The sequence below is a fragment of the Ictidomys tridecemlineatus genome, chromosome 7 (assembly GCF_052094955.1).
Source record: "Ictidomys tridecemlineatus isolate mIctTri1 chromosome 7, mIctTri1.hap1, whole genome shotgun sequence".
Lineage (NCBI taxonomy): Eukaryota > Metazoa > Chordata > Mammalia > Rodentia > Sciuridae > Ictidomys > Ictidomys tridecemlineatus.
In genome coordinates this window covers 54441096-54468348 of record NC_135483.1, presented here as the reverse complement: position 1 = coordinate 54468348, position 27253 = coordinate 54441096, and the positions used below count along the sequence as shown (strand labels likewise).

General features: G+C 35.5%; 1 protein-coding gene across 3 annotated transcripts in view; it reads left to right on the top strand.

Moving 5' to 3' along the window:
- The window catches only part of Zfhx4 (zinc finger homeobox 4), a 179269-nt gene that overhangs the window by 129770 nt on the left and 22246 nt on the right, over nucleotides 1–27253 (top strand). For all 3 annotated transcript variants that reach the window (XM_078016998.1, XM_078016996.1, XM_078016997.1), the window contains exons 5-6: nucleotides 15466–15534; nucleotides 24650–24766. In XM_078016998.1, the coding sequence (XP_077873124.1) occupies nucleotides 15466–15534; nucleotides 24650–24766 (186 nt within the window). The remainder of the gene's footprint in view (nucleotides 1–15465; nucleotides 15535–24649; nucleotides 24767–27253) is intronic.

The window sequence follows — 27253 nt, the reverse complement described above, 5'->3', positions numbered from 1 at the left end:
GATAATAACCATTATGTTATTCTTCCCTAGCATTGTCCTTAATAATTACAAAAAAGAAACTCAAAAATTGTGACTGTAACAAATTAGGCAACTTCATCCTTGGTTTTCTGGTAAATAAAAAAGTTTTTTTTTTACATTAATGTGATAAAAGGGAATGTATATTACTTTCCTTAGATTTATGTAACATCCCAGAAGAGTTTATTTAGTCTATTTGTACACAGCTTATGAATCAGGAATCTAAGGATCTAGACCCCTTTTGATTGCCTGCAGAATTATCTATATGTGCGTTTTTTATAGCTTACACTAGATTATTAGTATTCCTTAAAAAGAAATGCTGTTCTCTTAGAATGCTGAAAGAAAAGTAGTACCATACGGTTTGAAATATACTTAAGAAATATACTTAAGAATAACATTTTTAAAGTGCAGTTTTCTTTGTTGCTGCTGTGTTTAATGCCTTCCTGAAACCCCACTCTGTGAACCTTACCATGCCCTCATGGAGGAACTGTGCCCTTCTGGCACCCTGGCTGCATAGACAAACCTCCTCTCCCCCAACTACAAGCTGCTAACTCAACAGCTTCCAGGGACATTGTATTCTTGAAAAAAGCATTTAGAAACTAGGATTTTCCTAAATCAAATTGACAGAAGTGGTTCCAGAGTCACCTTTGTGTTTCTTCTCCTCAAGGCTTCAGCTTTAAGCTCTCAGTCAAAACAACTCCATTTCAATGATTTAGAAAAACAGGTAACAGAGGGAGAAGGTAGAGTGAAGAAAGATAATGACATATCCAGTCCCTTTAAGAAGAAATAAATGGGAAAAAGCATAGAGTTAAGCATTAAGTAGAGTAGTAGGAAATATGAGCAAATGAGAATATTGTAAGATGTATTTCTTAGCAACTGAGTAATGAAAGGTATTTTGGAGTGTGGTTAATATGTGGAGGAGTTACTCAGAAGACTTAAGATAATGAAATGAACATATTTTAGAAAGTGTTAAGGATTATACAAATATTAAGGACCAAAGGCTAAAACTATGAAAGGGAATTTGTGAAACTAAATATAAATTTTACTGTCTTCATCTGTTTGGTTTGCTATACACAATGCCATAAACTGGGTAGTTTATCAACAATCGAAATTTATTCCTCACTGTTCTGCAAACTGGGAAATGCAAGACCAAGCAAGGCCTGGACAGCTCCAGGTCTGGTAGGGCCTTTTTCTTCAGATGTGGTGCCTTCTTGCTGAGTCCTCATGTGGTGGAACGAACGAACTACTTTTCTGTGGTCTTTTTTTCAAAGAGCAATGAGTCCCCACCTCTCACCTTGAGGACTGGTATTTCAACATATGAATTTGGGAGGACATAAAAATTCAGATCACAGCACTTACAGTTAACATATCAGAGTTAAGGTGAATTGTTGCCTATTTTAAGAGCTCTCGCCTTCAACCTTATAGCAAGAATTTATAAGTTGACAAAAATAATTTGCAGATGTTCAGTTAATGGGAAAGCCAAAAGAGTCCTTAAAGCTCATCTAGGCCCACCCCCTCATTTCAAATCTGAGGAAACAGCAGCTCCCAGAAGTTTCATGAATCAGGTTTACACAACTCACAGTACAGCACAAGCTTGGAATTCCTAGTTCAGCCTCCTGCTACTTACTTTTATCACATTCTGCCATATGCATAGGTTGAGTGGAAGGTTTTAAAAGATGATCATTATCCTTGTTTTAGCATTTGTCTGCAAAATGTGTTTCCCAGCCACTTTAAAAAATATATCAATAAAAAATAAGATATACTGCATTCACAATTCCTCCTTTCACAACGTTAATTGCTGTGTTTCTTTTGGCTCCTATCACCAACACATCACTTCCCCTCACAGTGGCAGTTGATTGTTTTCTCTCCTCCTTTAGATGAAGGATTTTGAAGGCACAGGAAGGCTGTCTAGTATCTCCTAGTCAAATAGGGCCATTGTTGGTCAGTGGGCATTTAGAATTAATCTAAGTGTCTTTTTTGCGCTGCGTTAAAATTATAGGTCTATCATTATTTCTAGTCCCCCAAACACTGTTACAATCACACCTTTCTAATAAGATATAAACAAACAGAGAGATAGAAAATAAGGGGTTTAGGCAAATCAAGATAGATAGGAAACAGTAAAAAAAAAAAAAAAGAAAAAGAAAAAAGTTCAGCTGAAGTGAAATGAAATAGCAGGGGCCAAATGTTACTTCAGAGATAGACCATTGTGGATCTCTAGAGATTTAATAGGCAAATGTTTTCATTTTAAAGGTTATAAAATAATTTTTAACAGCAATCTCTTTGCTTACACAAAAAAGCCCTTTAAAGGAAAATAAATAAATAAAAAGAGAAGTTGAGAAAGTATTATTCAGGTTTGTGCATAGTCTCAATTCTTTTTTATTAAGTCTGCTTCAAAGCAGTTCTTTCACACTTAAGTCTTCATCCCATTTATAGAAATGATTTTGACCCTTTGAAGAATTTTCTTGTCCAAACCATCATAGTTCATAAAATTAAAAGTCAAGTTGACAGTTTATTTCATCCCTCAGCCAGATCTTCCTTGACCATGTTTCTCAAGGGAAGTTTAGGGAGATGACTTTATTGCCATTTTGCAATAATTGTGTACTCTTTTTTTCATCCTCTTGAGCTTTTGTTTTAAGCAAGAATGTGTTTGGACTTCAAAGAATTAAATGCATAGGACTTACACATTCACAAAACAATCACAAGAAGGGACTGGGGAAAAGAAAACAGTTCATGATGACTCATTTCTATGATGTTTAAATGTTGTACATGAGGAAGAAAAGGAGAAAGGATTTCTAACAAAGCTGGTATATAACCTTAAAGAATATGCCTCCTCCTTTAAACTAAATAGGATTTTAAACTATTTGACCTTTGGGGAAAAAAGTTTGCATCTAATAACAAATGTGACAAATAGATAAGCAAGGAATTGGAATCAGAATCAAAATAAAGTGGAGAAAAAGATTCTAATTCCAGTATTATCTGGAGGATTTCCTCGCTCTGTTGCCATCACTGACTATAGAAACTACTCAAGAGGAATTCACAGTGTGCAGTGTGTGGTTAGGAGTTTAAGGACAGAAGAGTGAGTCTCCCACCCTCAAGAACTTTATATGCTGCCTGGAAGACAGAATGAATGTATTTGTCACATTAAACCAGGTAAATTATGACATTCTGAGGGACAGCACGTTCAGTAAGTACTCTTTAGGGGAGTGTTGGAACTGGGGATTTGTACAGCTAGTGAAGAAGGTATGAGGACATGAAGATGAATAAGATAGGAATATAAATAAACTTTTATTTGTTACGGTGTGTGTGTGTGTGTGTGTGTGTGTGTGTGTGTATGCTTGTTTACTTATTTATTTTGGCATGCTCCTTAGGAATGAGGGAGGGAATGATATGGTTCAGTCCAGACTTAGGGATTAAAAAAAAATTGATAAGATTGTTTGACAGCAAGAAACTGAGAACCTAATAATAACCAGTTACAAAAGTAGTAAAAGCTAGCCACTTCCTCCTGCAAAAGATAGTCTAGACTCTGGAAAGCTTTAAAGGTGAGCAAATAAGTTCAGATGTGATGAAGCAGAAAATAAGAAGATTCCAAAAACTCTTGAAGGTAAAAAATGGCATCCCTAAATAGGTGTTTAGGAAGGTTAATCTGGTCTTCCATATATAAGAGGGATAAATAATGTTGAGAAGGACCTGGAGGCAGACAGCTCATTCATTCAAGGCCAATTAATACATAGAATTGAGACTAGCACAGTGATAACGTTGGGAAATAGGAAAGTACATTGAAAATAAACCCACAGACAAACTTACCAACTAAACATGGGCATTAAAGGAGGAGTCAGGGAATCTACTGAAGTTGGGGAAAAAATGTCTCAGACTAGGTGGGCATGGGGAAGGCTGTCTGATATCTGAACACATAACATTTTGTGAAAACCAAATGGACTGTGCTTTCTGAACCTCTTTCCTGGACTCTGTTTTGTGTCACTTCTGCTGGTCCTCTTTTCTCTCTCCTCTGTCCTTTCTTCTCTCCCAACTCTCCTCCCCAATTTTTGTTGTAATGGTGATACTCTTCTCTGAAGGTGATCAGCCATAGCCTCAATTCCATTGTCTTTAGCATAATTATTTTTTACCCCCATTGGTTTACAGAAATCCACACCCAACTCCATCCTGTGACACCTGTCACTGCCTCACTCTTGTCTACATTGATTTTTCCCTTGCCCCTACATCATTCCCATTATTCTACCAGTGTTCTGTACATTCCTTACTTGTAAAACCCTCTCATGATGGTAAATCTACCTCCAGATACTACTCAAATATTTTTATTCTTTTTTTTTTAAAAATCACAAAACTCCTCAGATAATTGTCTACATTGACTTCTTCATTTCCTTCATCTTCTTTCCCTCTTATATGCAAGCTCAGATGGTGTTTGCTGTCTCCTCTACAAAAGATGTTCTGCTCACAGAATATAACTGCATTCTCTTTGGCAAATGATTGATCAATTCCTGTCTATCTTCAACTAGACCAACCAGTAGCCTTTAACAAGTTGACTTCTCCTTTCTTTATAAAATGCTTTGTTCATTAGACTTTCTATGCTCCATCTCTCTTGTTTTTGTTTTTGAGTTTTTTTTTTCACCATATTCTTGCTATGTCTTCTTCTCTGGTCCTTCCTTATATAGGAGGGAGTAGTCAGAGTGTCTCACTCCAGAGCAGCCAACAAAGAGGGAGCAGTTCCTCTAGGAAATTTTTAAAAAATAAGAAGAAGAAAGAAGGAAAGAAGAACAAACAAAGATAAAACAATGTTGTTGTGCTTTATTATGATTGTTACCATGTGTTGGCAATTCCACATATTGTCAATAAAATAAATAAATAAATGAAAACACTTCTCCACTCTAGGACAGATTGTTCTTCGTGCCCAGCTCTGGCATGCCTTGTGTATCTCAGGCTGCCTGGAGTTCTTATTCTCTAGGTGACCTTTCCCCATCTGACCTCAAGGGCTTAAACTGCCACTTACTTGTACACCTGTCCTCCTCTCTTATTTCCCTCTCCTTTTCTGTTTCTGTCCCTTCCTCCCTTCATGGGCACACACCACCACAAACCCTTGCCTGTTTGATGCATTTACTTGCATAAATAAATAGAAGATCTCAAACTAAATGTATTCAAAACCATTGATTCCAAGTCTTCTCTTCCTTTCTAATTTGTCCTGCCTACATTTCTTTTTTCTCATCTTAATAAACGGCATATTCATTTTCTTATTTGGGGGACTAAAAACATTGGAATCATCCCTGATTCTTCTCTCTCTGTCACTTTTCTCACTGAATCCATTGCCACATCCTATCTAATTCTCCTTTGAAATATATAACAGTTTCTCTACTCCCTCATTGGTCCACAACATTTTCATCTCACACGATCACCAGTGGCCGTATTTTTCTTCTGTCTATAATTTTACACTGTGTCTTAAGCTTCTGGAAAGATTGTTTCCGTTTGGCCACTGCTTAGCCATCCACCCCAGGGTCCTGTGCCCACTCGTTGTTCTTTGTCAGTATCTTCTTTAACCTTTAGTGTCCTTCATTGTCATTTGCTTATTCATTTTTGTTCCTCAGAGATCTTCACTCAGCCCTCATACTACATACTTGATTTGTTCTTCCTGAAGAGTTCATTTACTCACAAATCATTAGTTAATACTGCTTCCAAACATCTCCAACCCACACTTCCCTTCCAAGATCTGGTTCCATCAACTTATATGTTTAATAAACATCTCTATTCAAATTCCTATCCAAAACTGAGCTCATCCTTTCTCTCTCTCTCCAATCTTAGAGTTAACATTCCTTTCCTCTCCACTGGAACCCATTTTTTTCCTATCTCCATGACTTTTTTCTAGGTATTAATAAATTGAAGTATAGTGGATGCTTTAGTGATGTGTGTTTGTATGTGTGCGCGCATGTGCAGGCACGCTTTAGTGACAAAATTCCTCTCCCTGTATGTATTCCATCCTCTGCACCGCACCCCAAAGATGAAAGTATGATTATTGCACCCCTGCTTATAGCTCTCACTTTGCCAAGATGCAGGGACCTTTGCCAACACTTGTATTCACACAAGGGAGAAAATAAATTGGCTATTTTTCAGAAATAATTTTTTTTCTACTTTTAATACAGTCCAAAGAAAGCCATGTGCCAAATCTCATCAATCTCTTCCTCATTAATGAATGATTCATTGATTTATTAAGTATTGAAAATCCAGAATAGATTCCAATAGTACATATTTCACTCTTGGCTCCAACCAGGTCATTCTGATCTTCCTTTTCTGGAGCTACACATACTTTCACTACCTTTGCGTCTCCAGATGTGTTTCACTTATGTTTGTATTCGTCATTGTCTAGGTCAATGCCTAGGTCAAGTGTAATGTACATCATTACCTAGGTCAATGCCGTAAGTGTAACATACCTATATAAATTTGACATTTTGTTTTCCAATGTGGTGAGATGCAGAAAATTTCAAACCATGAAAACTCAAAGATTATTTACATAAAATTTAAAAAGCTTTTTTACATAGTAGGCTAATGGCAAATTTATTTCAACAATTTTAGTGTTGATAAAGGAATTTATCTAGTCATCTGAAGATTTTCCTGGTTATACATAAATCACAAAATAAATAAGTCTGCATAGGAAAAACAAGAATTTTTGCCACATATGTATAACTGTATTTTATTATAAGCGGTAGTGAAAATACTCCATGTCAGTGTATGTAATCTTTAAATGTTTAGAAAATACTGTACAAAGATAGTACTTGTTTCTTTCCCATGATTACTGAGAGGTGGTGACAACAAGTTAGATTCCATCTGGTGGCAAAGAGAGGTGATACTGTTATCCCCATTTTATAGATGAGAAAACTGGCTTGAACACATTAACAAGTCACTTTAAGTTTCCACAGATGCAAGCCAGAGCTCCTTATTAAATTTCTTACTTCATATATTTCCCACTTAACATTGCCATTGTGAAAGCTCTAAAATATTATCCTGGGTTCACTATGAATTGATTTAGAAAAAACTTAAAGAGTTTTTTACTTTAATGGTATATTCTGTAAACCAGAGGATTAAAGTGACTGCAGTGTAGGGAATAATCTAGAAAATTGCTCAAATCCAACATGTGTGTGTAGATGGAGCTTTTTAGAGTTTTTTGTTTTGTTTTTGTTTTTTTGTTTTTTGTTTTTTTTTAGATAACTACATTTGCCAAACTGCTTGTATATTCTAAGATTACTTATAGCTTCTCATCAAGTTTTTACCTAACTGGAAGGTGGGTGGTGGTGGTCTAGAGTGAAGGAAAAGAGGATTCTTGCAAGAGAAAACCTAAGGCTTACTTATATACCACTACCTTTGGATTTCATCTTCTCTCACTGGTCGCTGAACAGTCTTTACAACTGGTACACATACCACTTTCATTAAAGCTTGTATAAAATTTCCTTAAGGACTTAAAAAAGCTTTCATATTATGTTGCTTAGGATATTAGTATTTAGTCTTGTTAGCATTTACCCTTTACAAAATATCCTCACAAATAGTAGTGATCTTTTACTGGCCTAAAACACTAACTTCACTGGTGGACAAAGAGTATAGTACATATAGATGTAATTTTAAATGTCTTAATAACTAAATTTCTGTAGCCTTTTCTAGGAATAAGTTGTGTTCAGCAGAATGGATCAAAGCCAGAGAATTGTGCATAAGCACAACTACTACTTATATGGTATTACACACTTAATATTCATTGACTTTACACTTCATTACATCCTTGAAATCTTGGCTTTTTTTGTTTCTATTTTCATATATAGGATTCTGAATTTCAGAGAGGTTAGGTAACTTATTTGATCTCAAAAAGCTAGAAAATGATTGAGCTGTGATTTGAAGTCAAGTGTATTTTGTTCTTAAACCCATGATTTTCCCTACAACAAATATATCCATAGGAGCATTCAATGTTCCCCTGAGGAAATACTTCTTTAAACCACCTGGCTTCTGAGGGCCAGGTTGCTCTGGCAAAAGTAGGCAATTTTATGCCGCTTATGTATTTATTTTTATTTTTGCTTTCTCAAACTTTTCATAGCATAACCATTATTTCAACACAGAGTATACTTTCTCCAGTTTTCCACAGCAAGCACGGATGATGGCTTCATAGATAATGGATCTAGGTATGTCACTGAATGTCACCAAATAGTGTAAATGAGAATGAAATAAAATTTTGGGAATCATGAAATTACAGATTACAGAAAACATATTTTAAAAGTTGCAAAATGGATTTAGATCTTCAGTTGTCATCATTTCAGGACAGTGCAGGCTCAGAGGGAGGCACCTACCAGTGCAGAAGTCTTGGGGAAGAAGATGTTAAGTGAGAGAAGTTACAGAAGCTTTCAGGAACCCAATAAAATGATTGAACCAAAGAAAGGCAACTTCCCTAGGGTCAATGACATCTTTGAAAGAATCTTTAAAAGAGTGAAAAGAAATAGTGATAAAGAAGTACCCCTGAATAATCATTTGTTTTCTTTTCTGTTAAAAAAAATAGTTCTGAAAGCTTTTGACTAAGTGTGGCTATGTAGAAAATTTACTAACTGTGAAAATAGAGGCTTTAATGGATTAAAAAGTAGGTGTGAGACAGTGTGGACAAACCCTGAAAACATCATGCTAAGTGAAATAAGCCATTTGTGAAAAGAAGCATAACTTAATCGTCATACACCAAGTGTCTGCAGTAGTCAAACCGGTAGAATAGAAGGGTAGAATGGTGTTTGTCAGGGAGTGGGGGGTAGGAGGAGTGAGAACAAATAATTGGAGGGTATAAAGTTTCAGTTAAGCCATCTGAGTAAGTTGTAGAAACCTATATAGCCTTTATAGCTGTAGTCAACACTACTGTACTGTACATGTAAAAATTTAAAAGGATAGATCTCATATTAAATGTTCTTACAACGAGAGAGAGGGAGAGAGAGGAAAAACAGGAAAAAGAAAGAAAGAAAAGAAAAAGCTAGCTCTGAGATAGGAAGAAAAGAGTTGAAGTAACTGGCAAGGGTTCAACATGAACAACAGCCCTTACTGGATAGAGCAGGGGTGAGTTTGGAGAAGAGACATGCTTCTTATGTTGATGAACAACCTAGAAAACATTAGGTTAAGGAATGAAAATTGTTCCAGACCATATAGACATTGTGATAAATTCCATAAGGACTTAAATATGAGAAACTGGCCAATTCCTTGAGAGATGTGAATGCAATATTATGCTCAAATTATCATCGTGGTAGTTCGATCTTTTAATTTTAAAGTAATCAAATGAAACAATCTTATGTGAGAAAATGTATTAGGAATTAGTAAATTTAAGAAAGACTATGTTTCAGTAAGAGCTCTTTAAAATATAAGACATTAAGAAGATGTAGGAGTAATTTTTTGAAACTAATTGATATTGAGAACTTATTAAATTTCTTGGAGGCCCCATTACACTGAGGTCACAGATGATTCAAGAAGCAGAAAAAAGTGATCACACATTCCAGGCCTAGGAAGCCCCAGGAGATACTGCTCCTTTACTATATAAAAATAACTTCTGCGTAAAACCAGACAGGGCAGGGCAAAGTAGCTTTACTTTTCCAGAAAATAAAAAATTACAAATCCAGCCCCATTCAGATAATTGACACTGGAGCATCCAATGCACTTCAATCTATTACTGCCTAGAAGAAATAATTTAAGAGAAAGCACTGCAGGTCAACAAAGATGATGTTGCTTGGTTACTCAAAACCATTTGGTAGCATGCTGAGTTGCTCAGCTTTTTAGAAGAGCACTCTTTGTATACGCATAGGAAAAGGATGGAGAAGACCACTTGAAACCATTTTTCATTGTAAACTTGCTTTATCTGAACACTGACTTCACTTTTGCAATGCCTAAGCAAGTTCAGAGGTCTTTGTTAAAGTGTAAAGCTACCAAGATAGTAATAAATGCTGAATTCGAGTATTCTTCTAAATATTAATCTTGTTGTGATGAATTTGCTCTGAAGGAGTTTGAGCTGTTTTTTTAGGAGGAAAAAATATTCAGTTCTCTGGCTTCCTGACCAAGGACTCCTTGGGGGCTGCCTGGAAGCAGCACTGTCCAGGGGGGAAGTTCAGAGCTTCAGAATCAGACTGACTCATCCAAACCCTCCCTCTGTTGCTCTCTGCCTTTGGAAAAAATTACTTAAACCGTCTGAGCTTTGATGCCTCATCTCTTCCATAAAAGCAATGATGTTTCTGTTATAGATTACTGTGTGGATTGAGTAGGAAATTCATGTTTCATGCCTAGCACCTAACAGGTTTCCAACAAATGGTAACTTATTATTTGGAAATTAGAGAGATGCAAATATCTTTTCTTGTATTCACAGTCTTTAAAATATCCTTTTACAATGAGTCACATAGCTCTGTAGAGTCTGGAGAAGTTCCAAAAACGAAGGAGGGGGAGAGCGGTGGTGGCTAGATGGGTTATGGAGTGAAAGTTGTTCGAAACTTGCAGACTCAGTTTTAGAACGTAGTTTTATTCTCCAATTTTAAAAAGAGATTTAGAATTGAGCTGCTCACCATGGATACAGAAAGATGGATTTCAAAATGTGAGTGATGACAACAGAAAATGTTTTTCTTTCTCTTTATTCTGTTAGACCGCTTGGCTTAATATTTACTCAGTTTGTTGGCTTATGTTTCCTTTAATGTGCTACAAATTTTTGTAAGAACAGTGATATACTTTATTGCTTAATGTATTAGTAAATCAAGAGAAGGGGTGAGCTGTGGAAGTTTTGAAGGCAGATATAGTACTTCTCCCTTATCTGCAGAGATATGTTCCACAGACCTCCATGGTAGGCATGAAACTACAAATAGTATTGAGCCCTATGTATATCATTGTTTCCCACATATGCATACCTATGGTAAAGTTTAATTTGTATATTAGGTACAATAGGAGATGAGTAACTTAATGTAGCTCTTAGCAAACTTAGCATACAATTTTTTCTTCTTTTATTAAGAACATTTACCTGTTCACTTAAAGGAAACACTTTATGTCTTCTCTTTGGCACATCCAAACTGCCAGCATCCCTACTCTGCACTTTTAGGCCATTATTAAGTAAAGTAAGACTTTTTGATCACAAGCACTGGAATAGCTTGACAGTCAATCTGATAACCCAGAAATGACTAATGTCCAAGTAGCACATAGAGCCTGGATATACTAGACATGGGGCTGATTCATACAGTGGGTGGGACAGTGTGGGATGACTTGAGATTTCATCATGAAATTCAGAACTGTACATTGTTTTACAACACATGAATTATTTATTTCTGGAATTTTCTATTTAACATTTTCAGACTGTTGTGACTGCAGAAAGACAAAATGCAGATCATAGAAGACTACTTGTACTATCAATAATACTATACCTGAACATCCACTCATTATTTTTTAAATTTCAATTGTGACCACACTTTGCATTTCAAATTTTGTTGATAAAAATATACAAAGCACATGCTGTTGATGTCATCAAGTGCAGGTTAGATTTATTCCCAAATCTTTATATATCTAGACTGTTACGAATTTAAGTTCTAGATCTTTTTCTGACCATAAGATTTCTATTGATTTTATTTTTTAAAAATTGTTGTTGCAGCTAGCTGTCAGGGAGGAAAATATTTGCCAGAACTTGATGATTAAGTGCCTAAAAGTTATCTGTTTACTTTCCAGAATAAATATCATTCATAAATGAAAGGGAAAGGTAAAAAGTGAGGCAGATGTGGCAGGGAAAGGCAATGAGAGAGAGTTGTAAGAACTTTATCCCATAAGGTAAAGGACTAGGAACCTTAGACTTCTAGACATTATGATCCATCTTTGTCAATATAGGCCTGTGGGTTAGTCTCAGGGAAAAGCAAAGTTTGGGCCAGATAAGAAAAATGAACACAAGAAATAATTACAGAATTTAAAGGAAAGGTATATGGGGTTGGAGATACAGCTCAGTTGGTAGAGTGCCTGCCTTGCATGCACAAGGCCCTGGGTTCAATCCCTGGCACCACCAAAAAAGGAAAGCTACATTTAGGATTTTAAAAATATGGTTTAGTATATCATTGTGGTTAAGAAAAACTCCCCTGAAATGAGAGTGTGACCTCAAAGCATAGCTGCATCACTTGGTTGGGGTGTCATAATGCATCAGAATCTGGCACAGAACAGAGACTCTGCACAGTGTTAATGGTGATTGTGATGATCAATACCCCATTCCACAGAAAGGGCTGCTGATTATTATCTCATTGTGTTAATAAAAATGGGAGTAATTTGGTACCATTTTCAAATGTGTGATCATCACCAAATTGACAGGGTAGAATAGAATACTGGATAATCTAAGTCAATGGTATTATTTTTAAATAATATTAAACAAGAAAGGTCAGGGCTAGAGAACACAAATTAGTAAACCTAATTAAATCACCAGCAAAAGAGACAGATCCTGTTAACATCAGTCAGTTTTGTTATTACACAGCAATTATTAGAGTGAAATATTGCACGATGCTATGTATCATTATTAGGTTTTAAACATTTCATTTTACACAGGCAGAAAAGTATAGATTAATCAGTTTGTTTGATAAGTTAAAAGCTCCTTAATTAAAATATTTATTATCATTTGTATAAAGGGAGCAACATGGTTGAGGCTCTAAAATGAATTCTGGGGCACTCTGAAATAAATTCCTTTATGAAATTATTTGCACAAGTAGCTCTTCTTGGAGTAGTCTCCAAGCGCCGCAGGACCTAATTTGTAATATTAAGTAGCAGTTTCTTATTTTGACATTTTGTGCATTTCCCTAAATCACTATCAAATGAAATGATTTTTCACATGACACCAAACTATTATTTGCTTTATTTTTCTATTCAAGGAATGTGAATGTGTTATGAAATATCAGATTTTTTTCATAGGATTGGTGAAAAGTTTCTTCTCTGCCCGCCTGTCTGCCTTTCCTCCTCCTCTCCCTTTCTTCCCTTCTCCTCCCCTCCCCTCCTCTCCTCTCTTCTCCCTTCCCTTCTCTTCCCTTCCCTTCTTTTTCTTCTTCTCACTATGTTTCTAGCCTTTGCTGAGCCTAGGGAAACCTTTATGGGCTCCCAAGTATTGTGGTATTACAATTGGACACATTTAAAATTTCTCAGCTTTTTTAGATCAGACAGACAAGAATTTCATTTCAGGCTCTATCAATTTCTAATTTTATGAACTGGGACAAGTTACCCATCTCTTTAAGGCCAAGTTTCCTGTTTTGTAAAGATTAATAACTGCCTCATGAGTTTATTTTGAGGATCACATAATTGTTTCTTACAAACAGCTCATCAGAGTACTTGTCAGGAAACAAACTCAATAATTTTTTTATTCTTTGACATTTTTATTTTTAATAAATCTTCAAGGGGGCAGCAGTCATTTGGCCAAATTCAGTTAGTAGCACTGTATCTATTTTGGAGAAGCCCATATGATAACACTGAAGTAGGAATGGAAGAGAAAGTATTCTTGGATAAACTATTTTTATTTTTCTGCTAGGAATGATCAGAAAAAATGGTTACACACACATTGATGTATGTAACAGGGATTATTATCTGTGTTTAGCATAATTGACAGTGCTTTGAATTTACAGTCCCAGGGCTTTGGGAAGATTTTATAAATTCGTATCATGAGGCTCATCTGTTTCAGGATATAGAATGTAGGTATTTTTTGAAGAAACGTATCCTAGTGAATTTTATATTCTTTCCTCTGTCCTTATTTGAAACTCTGGGAAGATGAAAGGCTGCTCTTAAGGAATTCACAATTTATTGGGGAAATATATTAATCCTATAAAAACTTATGACAATGTATCAGTATAAATGCTGAAACATATATGTAAAATAATTGGCTGAGGATCACTTTGGTTCTGAGGGGGGAAAAAAGAAGGTTAAAAGGGGTAGAAGAAAACAGACACTTCAATTCAAAGGGACAACAGTGATCAAGGCTTAAAGTTACGCTTATTTGCCAAGAGGAAGTAGGTAGGCTTCTTGAGTGGCATGTTGGATGTACATCAAGGCTGCCAACTATTTGGAAGTTACTCCTGGATTTATAATCAAGGACTAAGGATAAATTCTTCCTTTCAAGATTAATTTAAGATTTATTTATAAGGAAACATTATTTGGTGTGTGCATTTGGGCTGAGCCCTGTTTATTATGATTGTATTGTTTTTAAATAGATTACCACCAAAGGCCAAAGGTTTTGTACACAGCAGGAAAAACAATTAGTAAATGCAATAATAGTGCCTTGTTGTGCACTTCTATTTTCAAGGTTAATTATTTGTTTAATTAAAGCCTTCAGAATCAACCAGAGATGCTATTGCCTAAAAATATCAGACAAACATGATTCTCTTTGGCAGTGTAAAAATTCTGTAACAACTTTTTTTTTTTTAACATCTTGATACTTTATGGCCTTTTACGACTTTGAAGACTATATCACATTGTGCTTTTTAATGTCTTTCTCTTATTGACTATTTTTATGCATATGTCTTCATTTTATAAATGTGGGAATGGAGGCTTAGAGAACTAAGTAAATAAGAAAGTACAAGAGCTGGGATTTGTACTTAAGATTCTTAAGATAATTCCTGAGATGTTGATGAGGTATTAGATTAGAAAGGTTAGGAATTGGAGACAGGTGGGATGTTGTAGAAGCTACGGAAATTGTCAGGAAAAAAAAATGGCAGAAGAAAATAGACACGGGAAGCCTTGTAAAATGGAATCTACTTTATATGATTATAATTCATTGTGGAGAAAGAATGAAATATTAGAGGCAGTTTCTGAAATGTAGCTATTTTAAAAAACTAATTTCCCCACAACAGGAAACAAAAAGGAAGACCACAAGTTAGGTGAAATTAATGATCTGTGTTTGGGTTGAGTTTGGCAAACCAGGATATTGTTGGCACTTCCACTCTGGAGCTCAAATACAAGATCAGAATAAAGATGTGAATCTAGTGATGACTTGGACTGATTCTTTGGGTTTCCCCTCAAGTCCCTGATTTTTGCTTTGCCTCTCATATCAGCTGCCATATAATGGATTTTCCTTTCCTTTTGGGTACCTTGTCAGAGAAGTAAAAGAATACTCATAATCTGTGTAAAATGCCATCATCGTTAAGTACATAATCCTTTAATGTAGTCTTGGTCAAATAGCCAACAGGTAAAAATCAGAATGAAGCTTTCCTGTTCCCAAGTTTTATCAATATTGTTGTACTGAACTGTTCAGTGCTGCTGATATTTGACAGTTGAATCTAAACCTACCACGCCCCGATCTCAATTTTTCAACTACCGCTCACTATGATGTGTGCTAGCAACTCATCTGAACTTTACCTGGTAACTTACCACTTCTGCTAGCCAAAAGTGGGTTTCTAGTGATACTGGCTATGATACAAGAGCTGGGTATGGCATGCTGATTACCTTCCACTCTAATATCCTCTGCAGAAACTGCCTCTTTGGGAGCCAGGACTTGTGAGGATGATCTTACGGAGCAGCAATTGAGAGCAACCTCAGGTAATTATTTTCTTTTCTCTCAAAACCTTGCCCTGTTCTAAATGAGTTAGTTACATTTGTTACTCTTATAATTTTTTAATTAATGTTCCCAAGAATTGCTGTAATTATATATGATCAAATTCCTTACACAAATAAGTAAAAAGCAAAATCAAATGTATCTATATTTGGAAGCATATGCAAAATGACTTCAATTTTTAGAGTTTTAGGTTCCCAGTGAAATTAAGAGAAAGGTACAAATTTTATATATCTCCTCTGCCCTCCCATGCATAGCCTCCCTCATTATCACGATCCCATACCTGAGTGGTACATTTCTTATAATTGAAGAACCTGTATTGACATAATTAACATCCAAAGGCCATAGTTTACATTAGGGTTCATTCTTGGTGTTGTACATTTTATGAGTTTGGTTGTTCAAATGGTATGTATATATCATTAATTGTATAAATTAAGATTTATACAATTGAAATAATAATGGTATATGTATCCATCATTAAGATAGCATGTAGAATGGTTTCACTGCCCTAAAAATCCTGTATGCAAATTATTCATTATTTCCTTCTTGCCTATCCCCCTACTTCACCCTGTGGTTACCCTTGATCCTCAACTGTGTCCATCATATTTCCAGAATGTAATATATATGAAATCATATTGTATGTATCCTTTCCGGATTGGCTTTTTTCACTTAGTAATGTGCATTTAAGTTTATTCCATGTCTTTTCATAGCTTAATAGCTGATTTTTTAAATCACTGAATAATACTTCATTGTATGGATATTTGAGTTAATTTGTCCACTCATTTAAGGGCATCTTGATTGCTTCTGAGTTTTGGCAATTGTAAATAAAGTTATTATAAATATATGAATGCAGGTTTTTGTGGAGGCACAAATTTTCAGTTCCTTTGGGCAAATTTCAGGGAGCACAATTTCTGGATCACATGCTAAGAGTAGGTTCAGTATTATAAGAAACTATCAAACTATTTCAAAGTGGTTTTAGCATTTTGCATTTCCACCAGCAGTGAATGAGATTCCTGTCACCAGTATTTGATATGAGTGTTCAGAATTCTGACCTTTCTAATAGGTGTATAGTGGTATTTTATTGTTTTTACTTGCCTTTCCTTGACAGCGTCTTTTCATATATTCATTCATCATCTGCATATCTTTTTTGGTGAGATTTATCTTAAGGATTTTACCCACTTTTAATTGAGTTGTTTGTTTTCTTACTATTGATGTCAAATATTTTGTATCGTGATAAAAGTCTGAGTTTTAATATTTTACATTTTGATAATTTTTTTTCTTGGATATGTATTTTGCAAATATATTTTTCCAAGCTGTGGCTTGTATTGTAATTACCTAGGCAGTGTCTTTCATAAAGTAAAAAAATTTAAAATTAAGTCAAGTTTACCAGTTTCTTCTTTCATGGATCATGTGTTTGGTATGTTATCCAAAAAGTTATCATCAAACAAAAAGTCATTTAGATTTTATTTTTTTATCTTTCAGGAATTTTAAAGTTTTGTGTTTCGCATTTAAGTCTACTATTCATCTTGAATTAATTCCATTGAAGGATGTAATATCTGTGTCTAGATTCATTTTTTTGCATGTGTCTCTAGCTACTTAAAGATTTACTCCTGTTTTGTAATTTATCTCGTCTACATTTTTTAAGCTGTGAAATTTCACCTAAATGATCTGTTTTATATAAAATATCTTTCAATAATCCAGAGATTATTTTCAATAATTAATGGAGTCATTGGAATTTTGTAGCCATGTCAACACATTCATGAGTCTCTGTGCTTTGCATGTGGACATATGTATGTTAAAAATGGCAGTTGCATTTCCTTAGCTGCATTACATTCAGGTAATTTAAGAGGAAATTCACCCATGTTGACATAACACACCTCATTTATTTCTGCTATATAAATATGACCTCGGTTGCCAGATTTATACAATTGAAATAATAATGTGCTATATTATTACAAAAAGTCCTTTGCATCCATGATGGTATATTGAAATACTTTTTTAAAAAGGCTTTGCACGTGAAAAAAACCCTTTACTATGTAGTTAGGAATCCCTCTTTAAAAATTTCAGCTTCCAGGTGAAGCTTGCATGTCTCATGAATATTTTTTAAAATGCTATATGTTATTTCCCCCTACAAAACTAGATAGCACATTGATGATACAACAATATAAACTCAATCTCTCTCCCCCCACCTCAAATTCATAAAGGTTTTATTAATGACTTTTTGCACAATATGGCAAAAAGCAAGACTTGCAACAAAAATATTAAGTTAAAAAGAGACAAGTCCCCATCAATACATTTCTTTAATGTTTTCTAAAGAAAGACACTAAAATTGTCATCCTCACCTCAATCTCTGAGAAGTTTTAGATTTAGATCTGTCTATGCCTTCTGATTGTTTTCATCTATATGTTCTACAGAGAAGTCAAATACAAATTCCAAACTGAATTTCTTTCTGCAAAATCATTTCTACTTTTCTGCATCTCAATTTATGACATCAGGCCATTGATATACTTACCCAAATAATTAAACTAGCAGTTGTCAGTTTTACTTAAAATGTTGATGAGTCCCCTCTTTGTGCCTGGGACTTCTGGGCACACATTATGAATAAGGTATATCAGTGACCTTTATATTAAGTGACATTTCTAGACAAATAAACGACAAGGAATTTTTAGACTGCAATAATTATGGTAAAGGATGTAAAAGAGGTGATATACTAAATACACTAGAGCAGGTGTGCTCTTAAGGTGTGCTCCTTTCATAGACAGCATCACACAACTTGGGAACTTTTCACAGAACATATTCTTGGGCACATCCATGCCCTAAATCAGAAACACTGGGAGTGAGATCTAGCAATCTGGTTTTACAAAGCCCTGCAGGTGATAGTGAATCCTGCCCAACTCTGAGGACTCTTATCCTGAGTGACAGGTGGTGCTCTACTTTAGTAGCAATGGTCAGACAGGTTCTTTTAGGAAGTGACAGGTGACCTGAATCCTGAATAAGGAGCACGGGCCAATTATGCAAGGAGTCTGGGAAAACATATTCCTACAAAGGTAGGAAGAAGTTGGTTATGTTCCAGGAAGAGAAGGAAGGCTAGGAGGAAGGAATATTAGAGAGTGGAGGACCAGCAACATCCAGTGTGGTACAAAAAGTAGGCAAGGGCCTAATCATTCCATCCATAGTGAGGAGTTGATGTGTTATACTAAGTGTAATAATAAAGGGTGCCAGAAGAGCAGGTTGATTTTCCTTAGCTTTACGGAATAAGTTATGGGAAAGCAAGAGTCAGTCTTACTTATTTGTGATAAGTAATACAGATAAGTTGCTAATGATACTAGCAAGGGAAATGTAAAGTAGATGAATGCAATATGAACTAAATATTTTGGAAGTAGAAGTCCTTCCAAGGACTTGTTGATGGATATAATGCATGTGATTGGGAAAGAGAAGAGTCCAGAATGGCTTGTGGTGGATGGTGGCATCATTAACTGAAAAGATGAAGTTGGGAGAAAAATGGAGGGAGGTACGTTAAGTTGAAGAACTCTAATTTGAGCATATTGAGTTTGCTGTACCTGTAGACGTCAATGTGTATGTAGATAATGTAATTTAAATCTACAGGACTAGATGAAATCAGATAAAGAGATAATATACATAAGGAAGAGGGCTTGGTACCAATGGGGGAGGTGCTTGACATTTGGTATTTAATGAAATAGTGAGTCCCTACCAAAAGTGAACTTTTAGAGTGAACTTCTAAAGATGTAGGATGAAACCATAGTAGTATAATACAAGGAAATCCAAGAGAGGTGCTTTTTTCCAGAGATAAAGAATAGCAACATCGGTTGATGAAAGTAAGTTAAGTAAGATGCAGAGCAGTGACCTTAAGATTTTATAGCATGGAGGTCATTGGTGACTTTGAGAAAAGCACTTAGAAAACAGAAGCTACACACATACTTTTAGAGAGGGCTGAATGATGAGTGTGATTTTTCAGAGAGAAAATAAACACCCTTTTAAGTTTTATTGAAGGGGAATAGAGGAATAGGGTAGAGTTAGGACTATTCCCTTTCTTCCCCTGATTTTGCTTCCTAAATTTAATTTAGCATTCTAACTAAAATATATCAAAGGCCTACTATTTTCCAAGCACTGTTCAAGGTGCTTCTTTCACAAAGAAGAATACATCACTATTTTCAGAAAATGTTTACCTATTAAGGCAAAGCAGAAATATTAAGATAATTTCTATATACTATTGTATAGGTACATTGTTTGATTGTTTGACATCAATATACAGGAAAGAAAAAAAAACTTATCCAAAAACAATAATCTTAGTTTGAAGTTCAGAAAAGACTTTTTGTTGAAGAAAACAATGAACAGTACTAGTATCAATACAATGATCATTTTTAGTATTTATTTTATGCGAGGCTCTGTGCTGACTGATTTTTATACCTTATCTCATAATAAGCATATGGAGTAGGTATTATTAACTCTATTTTTCCAGATCTTGAAACTGATATTTCCCAAGGTGGTCATGAAGGGAAAAAAGTGGGAGTTATACTATCAAGAAAAGTTGTTCTAGATAAGATAGGAAATATAATGATAAGTATAGGGAGAGAGAGGACATTATGAACAGATGGATGTTGGTTCCACAGTGCTTACAAAACATGAGCTGTTTGAGAAGCATCAGCATGACCTGGTGTCTTGTTAGATTTGCAAGTTCACAAGTCTTACTCTCAACTTACTGAATTAGAAACTTTAAAGGGGGGCCCAGCAATTGGTTTTAACATGTCCTCCAGGTGATTCTGATGTTCTAAAGTTTGCATATTAGTTTCTTGGTATGAAATGAAGAGAGATGGGTGTACACCAGGGCAGAGGTATTCTTACTTTGCACAGAAGGAGCATTTTCTTTTTATGTGATAGGGGTCACTGAATACTTTAAGTAGAGGAGTCAGATTTAAGTAGAAAATATAGAGGGTAGATTTGAATGGAGAAGAACTGAACAAAGGGACCTTGGAAAAGTCCAGGAGAAAATTCTCACAAGCCAGTTATCTTGAATAGAGATGCTCTCTATATAAAACTGAAGACATTTAAATGACCATCCTCTATTTCTCTTTTACATGATCACTCCATGGGCTTTGAAAGTATGCAGTGTGTTTTCACTCATATGAAAGCTCAAAAAGTTCATCTTAGAGAATGGAATAGGGTTTGCTAGAGACTCAGAATTGTAGGAGAGAAGGGTTGGGGGGAAGTTGGACCATGAGAACCAAAATGCAGTTAGACAAATATAAGTTTTCATGTTCTGTAGCACAGTGGGGTAATTATCATTTACAACAATTTAGAATACATTTTGCAAACACTAGAAGAGTTTGAAGTTTCCCAACTCAAAGAAATTATAAATGTTTATGGAGACAGAAATGCTAATTACCCTGATTTGATCATTACATGTTATACATGAATAAAGTATATCACTACACATGTATCAAATTATCACATATGTACAATTATTATGTGTGAATTGAAAAATTTTAAAAATTGCACAATATTTCTTAGAAAACTCAGAATGAGGGTTCGCAAACCCAAGTGAATACTGAAGCAGGGAAAGGAGCACAAATGGCTGGCCTTAGATGAGAGGAATCTCATTGAAGTAGATTTGCTTAGAAATTGTATATTATGATTTTGTAGGATGAATTGAAAGTGGTTTTCCAATCATTTTTTTGTTGTTGTTCAAATGAAATATTCTAAGCTAGTCATTCAAAAACTTCTCTTTTAAATATAGTTGGTGTGTGGGTGTAGAGTAACATAAGATGATCATTTCAGGCATGTTAAAAATGCCGGGGGAAGGTAATTGTACCATACTTCTGTAATATAAGACTACAGTATTTTGTCTTCTTTCTATTATTCTGTAACATTTAAAAATGAAAATATCGTTTGCCTGAAAATTGGGAAATTCTAGTGGAACCTAATGCACATTTGTGCTTAAGTAAGATACAAACATAGATTTTATTTTTTATATTCCGTGAAGCAAAGGATAATTAATAATACACATTCCGTGAATGCATCAGTACTACGAAATGCTATAATACTTTCATTTATTATTGTATGTAACAGTTTGGAGACAGTGATGAAAATGAAGACTGCTTTCGCATCTTTATTTTGGAATCTTATGCAATGTTTTTATACCTTCGGTTCTAAGGAATTGAAGACATTTAATATCATATATTTTTCCCCTGTAAAACATCTAACATTTTATGGTATTTTACAATGGAGGAAATGTGGTACTTGGAAATTAGAATGTAGCTGCTCCCTCCCCTGACCCCAAATCTAAACCTATAGGTTTTTCCAGAGAAAGTGGTTTCTTCACATTAATTCTCATGACTCTAAAGTCTGTTTATATAATGAATGTCAAATTTATTTCTAAAACTCTCTTTGAGAATGAAAGTGACCTTTTATTCTGACTTATATGAAACTTTATGGTGTGTATAAGTTACTTTGTGATTATTTTTTGCATGATTAAAAATTTGCAAAGTTCTTATGGCTCCAAAGAGCCTACCTGTAATAAACAGCTTTCGCCTTCTAAACCACAAAACAGGTCTGAATTGCTTGAGCATTACAGCTAATTGCCTGCCTACTTCAAAGGAAGAACCAAAAAGAGAGAGAGAGAGGAAAAAAAAAAAGTCACAGAAGCAGAGAGCATTGCAGGCAAATCCACCTCTGAGGGTTATGAGTTGTGGCTTGGAGGAGCCGGGCAAAGTTATGGCCTCAGAACTGCTGTTTGCGATTAAGTTGATGGGGAGAGTCTATCCCACAATCTTTCCCTGCTGCGGACACAGAGTCTTTGTTCACATTCAGATTTCTCAAACTGTTGCCAGGGTCAGGCGGAGGTCAGACACCACAGTGATGTATAGAAGAACATGTCTGGGAATTTCTCTCACACTTAAAACACATACCAGAAAATGAGGAAGAGGACCTTGCAAAATCTGTCTGATGAGACCCAGATTATACTGTAGCTTTTCTTTTAGTGCCTTCATAATTTTCTTTTTCTTCTCCTGACACACAATGTTTTATTAATGTGAGTTGCGATAGCCCTTACAATTTTATGTCCCCTCAAGATAAGGACACTCAGTAGCACTCTGACACTTCATTTTCCAGCCCTGGGGGGAAAAGTCCAGTAAATCTTCCCAAAGAAGTCTTGCATCCCTTCACCACAATAGTTGAAAAGAAATTGTCACGGGCCTGACTCTGGATATCATACCACATTTGTGGGCCTGACAGAACCACAGCCTTCCGGCTTTGTCTGGACCACCAGACCCACCAATCCAGCCAGTGCTGGAAGGAGGGAGCCTGTGTTGGATCAGTAACTGATGGTCACTGATGGGTGAAAGCAGGAGAGAACCAGAAAAGATTCTTTATCTTCTTATAGTAAAATCTCCATGTGTTTTTGCCTGAAAGGGAAGCTTCCCCCAAGCCCTCAGATGACTGATGACCTTCATCGGGGTCTCCCCTCTGCTTTTGTGCAAAGTGCAAAAATAGAATAAATGGATTCCTATGGTGCCTTGGAGGACTCACAGTTGAACCAAACTCTTATTTGAATGTATTAAATGTCCTTGTTTTCCCTTTAGCTTTTTGGAGTTTCCTATGGAGCCCAGAACGGTTTCCCCTCTGTTGTTTTCCTACTCACACAGTTGCAGAGCATGGCTGGCAAGTGAGGCACTAAATATAATTTTTTTTTTTTGTGCTCAGCTGCTACATATGACAGTGGATATTTCATTCTGCTGTCAGAATGTTATTAATAAAACATGGGGTGTGGAGAGGGCCACGATTTCCCCTTTCAATCACTATAGCATTTGCAATGAAAATTGTATTCAGTGTGTAATTTTCAGTTAATGCTTGACACTTAAAATGTCCGTAGCAGCGTTTTGTATGGTTATTGAAGGGTTAATTGTATCATGTTCTCTGCATAAAAGCTGTGCTTATCAAAAGCAAATAGAAGAGTGTATGCAAATGTGTGTCGATGACCTTTTGCCTTTCCAGGGTTAATTTATATGGTCATTAAAGATTTTATGAAATTGAGCAGCCTAGTGCTTCAAATCCCATTTTACCTTCTTCTCCTAATTTATGTAATTCGTACCTGAACCGGGGAATATGATTTTTATTTTTTGTGCTGCAATGAAAACAGCATGCCATGCTGTGGGGAGTTGAGAGCCTGGTTATCTGGCATTACTCAGATTGCTAAAAATTCATTAAAATGTGACATCAGCACACTGAGAGACAAATGATCGCAGGATGAAAGAGAACAGTGGGCCTTTCACGGATTAGTGCTGCACAGCCCCAGTATAGAGGCTAACTGCATAAACAGATTAATCCACCAGCAGTGGCATAGCTAAGATTTACAGAATAATTAAATAGGTTTGAGTTACTATGAGGATTTCCATGTAATCTAGCTGGTGTGAACCCGTGAATGAGGTGTGGGGTGATGTGGTTGTCATAGAAGTATACCTTGTTATATCCTAGGCCCTATATAGTTTCCCCTATTTTTTAAAAAAATACAAACCCCCCACTATAACTGAAGCTTCAAACTCTTCCTCTACCAAAATTTCACAGAATTCTTCTGAGGTCTGGTATCTAAAGGAAGGAATAACACCTGTCTTTTTATTTAACCCATTGTTACCACATTATTCCACTAAGAATTTTTGCTAAGAATCTGATTTGTTCTGACACCTATTCAAGTTCATGGAACAAGGTCCATGTTGTTAGAAAGTTCTACTGTTAAAAGTACAGAAATGCCTTCCACGATTTTTTTTCTTCTTTTCAGCTTAAACTATATCAAATTAAACTAAAAATGATTTCTTTCTTTCTTCTTCTTCTTTTTTTTTTTCAGTATAGATGCAGGCTCTCAATGGATTAAAAATGTAGTTTCTTTAGATAAAAATTTGCATGGGTACAGTCAACATGTTCTAATATGGACTTTTTGCACAAATGTATGTTCTCTCTTTTGAGTAGGAAGATCTACAGAAAATTCATGAATAAAGTTCTAAAGTGGCCACCAAGTTTATTTTAGTGTGTGTTTTAGGTTTTTTTCTTCTTTCTTCTTCAATTGTATTCACTGGTCTCATTTCTTAACAGAAGAACAAAGTGAGGAGATAGAAGGAGCTATTAAGCCCCCAGCAGTGGCTGAGGATGATGAGAAAGACACAAGTGAGAGAGACAATGGCGAAGGCAAGAGCTCTCATAAAGATTCTGGTAAGATACTCCACTCTTTCACCTTTCATTTTCCTCCACCCCTCCATTCCCTGCAATCAGCCCTTCCTTCACTTCCCCCCCCCCAAGCTTATTAAAAGCTTTTATTCATTTTAAACTGTCTGAACATTCCTACTACTATTCATTGCATGTGCATTTTGCATGTGATTTCTATCAGTAGCCTCCCATTGACCTATTTTTAATCATAACCATCTGACAGAATAGATGTGGATAAGTTGAAGAATATTACAGGACAACCAGCGAGATTATTTTTTAATCAAATCAGTTTGTGTGCTTGTAATTTTTTAAGCGCCTTTCATTAATCTTAGCTATACTTGTGATTCCTCTGATGGCATATTAATTTTTCATAAGCATAGGATTAGATATCACTTGAATTTTGTCATTCAGTCATATGTACCCCTGCCCAAACCATGTAACCCTAAAAATAAGTGCTATTTTTCCTCTTTTTTTTCAACCTACACTCAGGAATTTGCCCTTTTTAAGGGCATCTATTTGAAGCATTTCAAACAAAATCCAGTGAAAAAGTTTACAGATGATTCAGCCTAAGAAAGAGGAAATATCATTGAAAAGGGATTAGGTGCTGGGTAATTTTGATCTTCCAGAATAGACAAATCCCGGTAATGAAAGCTACTGTCTTTGAAAACAAACCTTCGTGTCATGACATTTACTTGTGCACAAACAAACCCTAGGCCAGCATCTGGTGTAGATACCTAAGGCTTTTTCTGTGTTTGATTTGGCAAATATATGGCTTCATCCATGCTTTGTATGTATGAGATGGAAATCTATGGTCGCAATGAATATTACATTGGCTACTTTTGCTGCACGCTATACCTAGTTTTATTATGTTGGACTCATTGAAGCAGAAGAAGTGCTGAAACGGGTTCAAGCCTATTAGTTTCAGGTAGTCATCTATCTTTTCCTTGAATTCTAGTGACAGCTGCATATAAAGGAGCTTGTATTCACTATGAAGATATTGGGTTGAGCCAAATGTATCATTTTTTACATACAAGTTTATTTAAATCTGAATTATCCTATATTTGTAATTCCGTCTCTTCATGTCTAAGTTTTACATGCCATTCAAAAATGATCTAAAGTGGCTCCCTGCTCCCCCACCCTCACCTTTTAATACTAAATTTCTCAGAGGAGTCCAGGGAGAAAAGTGCCTTTGTTATTTGCTTCTAGGATGTGGTGTCTAACATATGATTCTAATTTGATTTAAACAAAGAGGATCTAGGGTTGGTATTGAGCCTAAAGCGAAATCTCTGAAAAGATGCCATAGCAGTATAGTAGCAAGCTGCCTCCTGAGGCTATTGACAAGGAATTTGAAGAACCTAGTGATCAGTTAATGTCAAGGGTAGTACTATCTAAACTTTATTTGAAAAGGATTGGAAATAGTAAGGTGGTCCGTTTACTCTCTTTAGGATGGACGTCATCAAGACTAGTTGCTTGATTTGTTCAGGGACAGCAGAATCTATCTGTATTTAGTGATGACTTTCTCAGAGTAGTACAAAAACAGATTGCAAAGTATATCCTTCTTATTCTTCAGAAGCCTGTGTAAAACACCCAGATATCACATTAACTTTTGCTGAGCGCCTGTGTAATACTTTGATATAGGACATTATGTGCAGTATTAAATATCTAATGTCTAGTACCTTGTGAAGGATGGATTCTGGGAATCCCTTGAAAATGGATCTAATATTACCATTGAGGAAAGAGTCTTGCTTCGAACATACCACAGATGCAGGGCTCTACCTCCACTGGTGCTGCTGTTCACTGCTCTGCATAAATAATGGACCCAATGACTCCCTAACGGCCTGATGAGTTATGGTCCTTCCTTGGGTGCCTAATTGTACCATACAGACAGGACTCGGGTGTCTGAGAGGACACAGAATATTGCATAATGGTAGTTATTTAAAACAAATTTTATTCCCATAAAAAAGCTTCCCCAGGTGTATCTACAGGGATAAAAATTAGCTCTAAGCAAGGACCAACTAAAAGCAAATGCTGAGATGCAAATCTTTAGCTTTGAAATCTCCTAGCCTTCAAGACAGTTCTTGTTATTGGAAATTAATATGACCTTTTTAACAAGGTTTTATGCTTTTTAAATTGACAATTATTAGGTTAAAGAATTATTACATGGATTTTTTTTTCTTTGTAAATATTTCTAATGATTAAATAGCAATCCACATAACATTCCATATGTATATATATTATATCAGTTAAAATTGTCAAAAGAATATTAGCAAAATTATAAAGTAATTACTATCTTAATATGTTAGATGGGAAAACAGTTTGACCCCACTTTAGCATAGAACTTTTTAAACACGAAGGAATTAACACACGTTAGGAAGGCTATGTTTGTGTAAGCTGTTGTGCTGTGTTGCTGACACTAATCTGTAGGACTGGAGCTCTCAAAATGAGACTTGGCAATATGCAAGTTATATTTGTTGAATATTCATCCATAATAGA